Raw genomic sequence first — 9,003 nt, 5'->3', positions numbered from 1 at the left:
ATGGTGGTTTTGTGATTTTTTTTTTTGCATTTTTTCATTTACAATATATTTTACACATAATGTGTGATGTTACTTATATTTATGCAGTAGCATGGACATTTTTCCAGGGACCTTTGAGTCTGCAGTAAAATATATTTTAGGTCTGTAACCTATAACTAGATACCAACCAGGCAGTAAACCCAACACGTTTGCATGGTTAAGCAATTTTTATAAAATTAGAAAACATGTTCCCAAGGCTGGATCAGTCTAGAAAAAGGTCATGTAATGCAGGTTATTAAGCTCAGATTGTGCGGAGGTAAAATAGTGCATATCTCACTTATGTTCTCAGAAGCTTATAATATACTATCTCCACAAGCTGATGGTGTGCTTTGATGCTTTTTTGTTTCTTCGACATATATTTTATATATTATTATTGATAGGAATGGGACATTATCACCGTCTCTACCTTTTTGTGGCAATATTTATAAACATTCCTTAGTGCTTTCTGATTCTACCTGTAAAGTATATACTCTATAATGTTCAATATGTATATCGCGGTGTTCTTTATAATATGAATCTAACTAACCAATGCTCTTCCATGCTTTGTTTACCTTTATTTAACCTTGATTGACTGCATTTGGTCTGTTATCCAAACTGTTTATTACACTGTACTCTGCTATAAAATAAAAATTACAGTTCTAAAAAAAAAAAAAAAAAATCAACAACAATATAAAAGAATTCTCTTTGTTAGGCTGAGTTTATTTTTAGAAACACATTGTTTCACGTTTTAACATTTCAGATTTTTAGCACAGTTCAAACATATACTGCACATCAAAAGCACCATGGTAAAGAAATAATACCATAATGAGTATTCTGTGAATGCAAAGAAATATTCACTGCACCATAAAGAAAGAAGCCTATAGTGGCATAACCATAAATGTGGAGTGGAGAGTATAGTAGATCTATACTATATATTCTGGCCAATACAATTCACAAACATGTATTACAGTTAGGGCTAAACTAGCCCTATTAGAAATACACAGTTGGGTAATACGGTTTTCTAACATACAATAAATAGCCAGGGATGGCCTGCCTCTCAGCAATTGTATATCAAATTTATATCACAATGCACAAATGGATAACAATGGACGTATATGTGCATCTACTGATGAATCCAAGTGCTTCACCAAATAAAACAGCCAGACTGTATTGATCATGTGTTGCTTTCTTGTGGCACTCAAGAGCATCTGGAAAATATAGTTGGAGTTACTGTTCTATGTTTGCGATTCATGCATTCCACTCGAACACAACGTGCGCGACCAGTAGATAAATCATCCCGATCATAGTGGAGATAATCATCATGGGGAATCCCAACCTGTAATTTTTCAAGTACAAAAATAAGGGAAATATGTAACTAGTTGCAAATAGAAGAACACAGTAACAATTATGTTTTTTCTTTGCTATTACAGATTGCCCTCTAAAAACGCCAATTGCCTGGCTGTTATGCCCCTACAATATTTTAGTTACTGGCCTAGAAAGAAAATTTGCAGAACATGAGCTCGGACTTCACTTTGACTTTCTAATCTACATGCATGTTTTAAACAGTGATTAAAAATTTAAGCCAATCGGTGCAGGCAGCTAGCAAATGGACCCTTTATTGTGTCTTAAAATTGGCCAAAAGAGAGCTTTACCTCTTAAGGGTATTAAATCCTCAGATAAATGGTGTATTACATGTCTTAATTGATATGTATGAAGGTATAATATTTTGATTGTTATTCACTAGTAGGCTAAGGGGGTGGGTATCAGTTTTACCATTACCAGAGAGACTACTGATGGAGTAAGAAGCAACTTGCTTTTAATGGGAACTGTAAAGCTTCATGGAAGTCCTTGTATTGTCCACAAAGAATGGGCTGAAATCAAGTTTATGACAGGACTGGAGCAGACCCTTAGGACTGGCTTGGGTAAGATTACTGTTAGAGATTGCTCTTTGCAGGGCAAAGTAATGGATTCATTGTATGCCTCTCCCTCTAGCAAGACAGTTATTTCACTTTCCCATTTTTCAGTTTGGTTACAGAGAGCGGGAGAAGCCTTCCAATGTAATCTTTAGTTGCTCTAGTTGTAGTTTAGAAGGGCTATCCTACCTTGTGTGACAGCAAGTTTTCAGAAAAATTACACTAAAATTAATTTTAGTGCACACACAAACACAATACTCAATTTTTTTGTAAAATAAAAGATGAGGTCACGTCAACTAAATAGATACCAAACATGTTAAAACTTAAAATTGCATGCAACCAAAAAATGGCGACAAACTACAGTACCTAAAATTTTCCATTGGTGAGACTTTTAAAGCCTACAGGTCATCAATGTTTTCACAATGTGTGTATTGTGAATGATGGCCTAAGAATTATTGCTCTCACTCTGTTTACATATGTGTGTGGGATATACTGTATGCACATTTGACTGTATGTGAAGGGTGCTTTTATATATATTTTTTTGTTTCATTTCATTCAATCTTTTATATTATTTTAATGTTACTATTACAAGGGGGCTAACAGGCTATTTTATAGTTTTGGGCAGTGACAGAAACCCTTCATGGAGAAATCAGTGGTCTATTAGACCCCCAATATCTCCCCTACCCTCCAATGCCGCTAATCAAGCACAGATCATGCAACAGAGGCAGCCACCACACCAAGGACTAGTAATCTGCAACATACTACATTTTTGGTATTGGTTTAGATATACAGTACTTTAATGTAATCACTGATAATGTACCCATGTCTGAGAGGTAAGCCTTGCAATACTTTCTGGCACAAAATTCTAGTTTCCAACAACAGTTGTCAGGGGAAAATATTAGCTCTGGTTTACAAATAAGCTGCCTTTGATACTTACTGGCAATAGGGAAATTTACCGTATATACTTGAGTATAAGCTGACCCGAATATAAGCCGAGGCACCTCATTTTACCACAAAAAACTGGGAAAACTTATTGACTCAAGTATAAGCCTAGGGTGGGAAATGCAGCAGCTACTGGTAAATTTTCAGGATACGGTGTGGCACGGACAATGCAGAGGCTGCCGGCATTACTGTGCCCATCAATGCAGCCTCACTGCCCATAGTTGCAGCCTTACCATGCCCATCATTGTAGCCTCACTGTGCCCATCACCACAGCCTCACCTTGCCCATCATTCTAGTCTCATGCCCATCATTGCTGGCTCATTGTGCCTGTCATTGCAGCCACAACGTGCCCATCATTACAGCCTCACTAGTAGTGACTGTGCCTATTCATGCAATCCAAGCAGCAGTCAGTACCTGGATTGCACAGCGTCCATCTCCCGCTGTATCTCGAAACTCAGTCTGAAATTTTTGGCCGCGCTGTGACAAAAGTCCCACCCTCCTCCTAGACCAGCTCGTGTGATAGACAGAACACTGCGTCTATCACACAAGCTGGTCTAGGAGGAGGGCGGGACTTTTGTCACAGCGCGTCCGAAAATTTCAGAGTCATCTCCGAGACACATTGGTCTCCCACTGTGTAAGGGAGGGAGAAAGGGGAGCACTGCAGCCACAGTTCAATGCAGCCCCAGGACAAGCAGTCTAATGCCCGGTATCCTTGCCCTCACTCGAGTATAAGCTGAGGGGGGGTTTCAGCATAAAAAATGTGCTGAAAAACTCGGCTTATACTCGAGTATATACGTTAATTAAGGTCTGGTCAGCTATTTCACCAAAGGTTCAGTGAGAAATGTATTTCCTAAAATAATGGTTAGCAATAAACTTGTTTTGCTAAGACACAAATTATTATGATGTTGGTGTGAGCAGGTTCATAACCAAAAAGTACACACTTGCTATTTTTTTTTTAACTAAATTAGGTCTACAGTTCATCAGAAGTTAATATCTGTAGAGTAAGCATAAAAAGAAGGGTTATTTCTCCTACAATGAAAAGGGAGGAAGAGATGTATGAAAGGCAGAGGTGACCACGGCAAGGTGCTAGATTTTGTATTAAGGGCTGACAAACTCCACCGTCTTTCTTGTTCATATAAAAACTTCACTTCCTTTCTCCTTTATTCTGTAGCTGAACAAAACAAAACTATTCTCTGTTATTGTCACAGACAAAAGCATCCAGACTTCAAAAACAGGTATCCACTGTGTACAGGTTAATAGCATCTATTCCAGACAAGTGCAATGTCGAACATTTGTATCACTGAAGCAGTCTTTCTTTTTAGGGACAGCTCATCTTGGTAGAGCCAAGACATTTACCTTGTGCCCCACATTTACTCTGCATAAAATTAATTTCCCTGAGATAATTCTCAGTAGAAAATTGTGATTTACATGATAATGAACAAAAGAAATAGAAAGCAAGTAATTCTAGTAATAGTCTTCATTTGAAGGTCTTATAAAAAAAAATATGGCAAAAAACAATGTGGAAAAAAAACCCCAAATACAAAAAAAAAAAACAAAAAACAAAATCAGATTTCACTATTTAATGTAGTTAAAATTTAAAATTTTTGTTGAGCTATCCAATAAAGCAGTGGTCTCCAAACTGTGGCCCTTTGCTAAACTGTATCTGGCCCTTGAGGCATTATTGCTGCCACTAACACCAACAATGGGGCATAACTCCTGCCACTGACACCAACAATGGGGCACTATTCCTCCCACTGACACCAACAAATTCTCCCTGTAATACCAAAGATGGGCCATTTTCTACTTCCACTGGCCACAGTAGAGCCCCCCTAAATTCTGAAGGACAGTAAACTGGCCCTTTGTTTAGAAATTTTGGAGATCCCTGCAATTAAGTATCAAAACCTTAAGCAATAGTGGATGAATTCTAAATCGTCCGTACAAAAAACACTCTATATATACAGTGCCTTGACATTTTCTACATTTTGTCATGTTACAACCAAAACATAAAATGTATTTTAATTGGGATTTTATGTGATAGACCATGTCTCTAGAGAGTGACATTTTTGCCCATTCTTCTTTGTAAAATAGCTTAGGCTCTGCAAGATTGGATGGAGAGCATCTGTGAACAGCTGTTTTCTTCTTTTTTTTTTTTTTTTTTTTTTTTTTTTTTTTTAATTTAAATCTTTATTACTGCCTACAGTGGGCAACAAATCAATACAACTAGTATATACATCAAATATCAGTTTACAATTCATCTACATATCCATATAAATATTTACACAAAAAAAAAAAAAATCAAAAGGGGCACAATGTGAATAGGAGGTCTGATAGGTGTTACTTTATGCTGCCCACTAAAATAAACAAATAGATAAAACATAAATACGTGACCACAAGCTGCCCGTATCCTTTTTCCTAATTTCAAAAAAAAAAAGGGGGGGGGGAATATAGACAGGGGAAGTATATAGAGGGAAAAGAAAAAAGGGGACTTGGTTTTCTTTGGCTCTGGGTAACCAAGGTGTTCAAAGGGGATATTCAGAATTAGCTTCCATCTCCCAGGAGTGCTCTACCTTCCACCGACAACTGTTTCCACGGGTTCCAAATTTTAAGAAAATTTTCCTGTTGGTGTTGTGTAGTCGCTGTTAAATCTTCCATTTTACTTATATCATCCACTTCACGTAACCAATCTGCCACCATCGGCGGTGTCTGTTTCTTCCAATGGAGTGGAATACAATACTTTGCTGCATTTAGGAGGTGCCTTAAAATACACTTTTGGTAGATTTTAACACAAATATTAGACACATGTAAAAGAAAGAGCCGGGTCACCAGAAATCTTATATTCCGTGAACTTTTGAGTCACTTCTTGGACGGTCTTCCAAAAATGGGACAGTTTAGGACAAGAACAAAATATATGAAATAGAGTTCCTCTACCCCACCAAGCATCGCCAACAGCGATCAGTAGTATCGGGATAATACCGATGTATAAGGTGGGGAGTGTAATACCATCTCGTCATGATTTTATAATTGGATTCTTGAATTTTCGAACTAATTGAGGACTTTAGAGCAAGACCTAATATCTGTTGTCTTTGGGTGAATGTAAATTTCCGCTGGAGGTCTTATTCCCACTTATCCAAAAACGGCAGATGTGGCGGAGCTATTGGACAATTCAATAGAGAGTATGTTTTGGAGAGTACTTGTGTTATGACACCTTCTTCGGAACAGTATTTCTCCATCGTCATCAAAGGACGAACAAAACGCATTGGATCAGTCAAGGTGTCGAAAAAGTGTCGCAGCTGTAGTGCCGACCAAAAAGGCAGTATAAAAAGGCCTGGCTCTGCCATCAATTCCTCTATTGAGGGCCATCTGCCACCTATTAGAAAGTGGGACGCCCAAATTTTGCCCAACTGCTTTAAAGTTCTGAATGTTTTAGGGCATAGGCCCGGGGAAAAACTCAGGTTTCCCAAGATAGGAAATAATGGAGAATCTGGTGTGCATAAAGAGAATTGTTTACTAACGTGCGAGCCTATATAAAGCGTTGCGCCTATTATAGGGTGACTTTTCAATGTTGGCTGAAGATGGTCATAGCACCACAAAGTCCCTGAAAATAAAGTGTGTGTCTGAGCTTGTTCTATCTGAGCACATAATTTAAATTGACTGTGACGGCACCAATCTATGATCCTGCTCAAGTGAGTCGCTTGATAGTATTTCCTAGTGTCTAGAAGTGCTAAACTGCCATATTGTTTAGGCAGTGACAATATATGAAAAGGCAAACGTGGTTTCTTATGTGCCCACACAAACTTAATAAAAAGTGTATTAACCTGTTTAAAGTAAGCAAGAGGGATCTTAATTGGTAGAGCTTGAAACAGGTAAAGAAACTTAGGTAATATAGACATTTTCAGTAAGTTAATTCTGCCAAACCATGAATGTAAACCTTTATTCCAGCTATCTAGGAGCAAGCGGGTCCTAGATACCATTGGTGGGAAGTTGAACTCAAATACACGTGATAAACTTGTAGGAATATAGGTGCCCAAATATTTTAGGGCTGTCACTGTCCATTTGAAGTTAAAACTGGATCTAAGCGTAGATAGAAGAGTAAGAGGTATCCCAATTCCCATTGCTTCCGATTTATGCCACTTTAATCTTAAAATTAGATAGCGATCCATAAATTTCAAACTCTCATAGAAGATTAGGAAGCAAGTGTATTGAGTTTGTCAAGGAGAAGAATTCATCTGCATAAGCCGAGATTTTATACTGGTTGCTAACAACAGTCAGTCCCTGTAAGTCTGGGTTTAAACGGATTCTACTCAGAAATGGTTCTAATGACAAAGTGAACAACAAACGGGAAAGCGGACACCCCTGTCTTGTGCCATTTGCTATAAAGAAAGGTTCTGACAGAACTCCATTAACTTTAACTTGGGCTGTAGGTTGAGAGTATACTTTAATGATCCAAGGACACAGAGGCTCCGCGCTTAGGACTGAAGAAAGAAAAAAGAAGAAAAAAAAAAGAAAAAAAAAGGGGAAGAAAACAAAGAGAGAGAAAGAAAAAAGGTATGCAGCCTCCCCTGTTAAACCCACAAGCGGCTAAAGTATATATTATAGTAAAAAATGGGGTGAATGGTGCTCCCTTAAGGGGGGATATATGAAGTGTGTATGAGTTACCAATGTAAATGTAAAACTAATACAGTGAATAAACTAGATCCACCCCCTATTCATAAACCTGTGTAAATACTGTTAATAACGTGCAAAACTCCCATGAGGCCACACAGTAAATTTTAACCATCAGTAAAAATAGAAATAAAAATAAAACATCCCATCCGCATATAAACTGGGGTGATATACAGTGCTGACCATATGTGCAAAACGTGCCAACAACAAATTATGTATTGTTATAAATATATAAAAGGTCCAACGTGCTCCAAAGGATAATATCAAATTCATAATAGTATCAAAAAATAGATAATTCATAATATAAAAAATTATAAAAAATAAAAAATATTAGTTTCAGAGAAAGTTCCAAATACTCTGGTGACTGTTGTGCTCAAAAAAAGGAAAGTCCGTGACTTCTGTGCTCTAATTTTTCTACATCTCTGTAAGGCTGCTTTGGCCTTATACCGTAATAAATCATTAATCTGAGTACGTAGTATAGTAAGTTCCTGTACCAAACTTGGGGAGGGTGCATGTTTGTGTTGGGTTTCCGTCGTATGAAGTTTAATCAGTAATAGATTTAATTGCTTCTCTCTTTCTTTTTTAAGTCTGGACCCATGCTTAATGAAAATGCCTCTGATGACTGCTTTGTGAGCCTCCTATACCATGCCCGGACTGCTATCTGAAGTTTGGTTCGTCTGAAAGTAGAAGAGCAATTCTTTCTTAATTTCTTTGAGTATTTCTGGAATTTGAAGGAGGCTTTCGTTTAGCTTCCATATGCATGATACTTGAGACGGGACTTGCGACAGAGCATATGTCAATAGGATAGGGGCATGGTCAGACCACGTAATCGACCTGATAGAGGTTTGGCAAACCGCATGCAGGTGAACATGAGGAATCAAAAAGTAATCGATTCTTAAATAAACTTTATGAGGGGGAGAATAAAATTAATAGTCCCTTTCTCCCGGATGTTGGAGTCGCGACACATCGATTAGCTGAGCTCTATGTATGGCTTGTGTGATTCGTTTATGAGAGCTTACGGGCATAGAGGATAAACTTGAAGAAGTGTCTACTTTAGGGGTCAAGGGGACATTAAAGTCCCTGCCTAAGATTAGTTGGCCATCTGTAAAGTTCAATTGCTTAGTCAAAGTATGACGGATAAAGACATCCTGGTGTTCATTAGTCGTATAGATTGTTGCCAGCGTCAAACGCACCGCACCTATGAGGCCTTTTATAAACGCAAAACGGCCGTGAACAGCTATTTTCAAGTCTCGCCACAGATGTTTGATTGGATATAAACCATTCCATTGTAGCCCTGGCTGTATGTTTAGGGTCGTTGTCCTGCTGGAAGGTGAACCTCCGTCCCAGTCTCAAGTCTTTTGCAGACTCGAAAAGGTTATCATCTGAGATTGCCCTGTATTTGGCCCCATCCATCTTCCCATCAACTCTGACCACCTTCCCTGTCCCTGCTAAGGAAACGCAACACCAC

The 9,003-nt window shown here is 38.2% G+C and overlaps 1 protein-coding gene across 2 annotated transcripts in view; it reads right to left on the bottom strand.

Annotated features, from left to right (window-relative positions):
* Positions 1-595: 595 nt before the first annotated feature.
* The window catches only part of OCA2 (OCA2 melanosomal transmembrane protein), a 698,229-nt gene continuing 689,821 nt past the window's right edge, over positions 596-9,003 (bottom strand). For both annotated transcript variants that reach the window (XM_073614631.1, XM_073614632.1), the window contains one exon: positions 596-1,354. In XM_073614631.1, the coding sequence (XP_073470732.1) occupies positions 1,267-1,354 (88 nt within the window). In that variant the 3' untranslated portion in view covers positions 596-1,266. The remainder of the gene's footprint in view (positions 1,355-9,003) is intronic.

Source organism: Aquarana catesbeiana, linkage group LG02 (genome assembly GCF_042186555.1).
Source record: "Aquarana catesbeiana isolate 2022-GZ linkage group LG02, ASM4218655v1, whole genome shotgun sequence".
Taxonomy (NCBI): domain Eukaryota; kingdom Metazoa; phylum Chordata; class Amphibia; order Anura; family Ranidae; genus Aquarana; species Aquarana catesbeiana.
The sequence above is the reverse complement of the archived record's forward strand: the minus strand, read 5'-3'. Positions and strand labels throughout refer to the sequence as shown.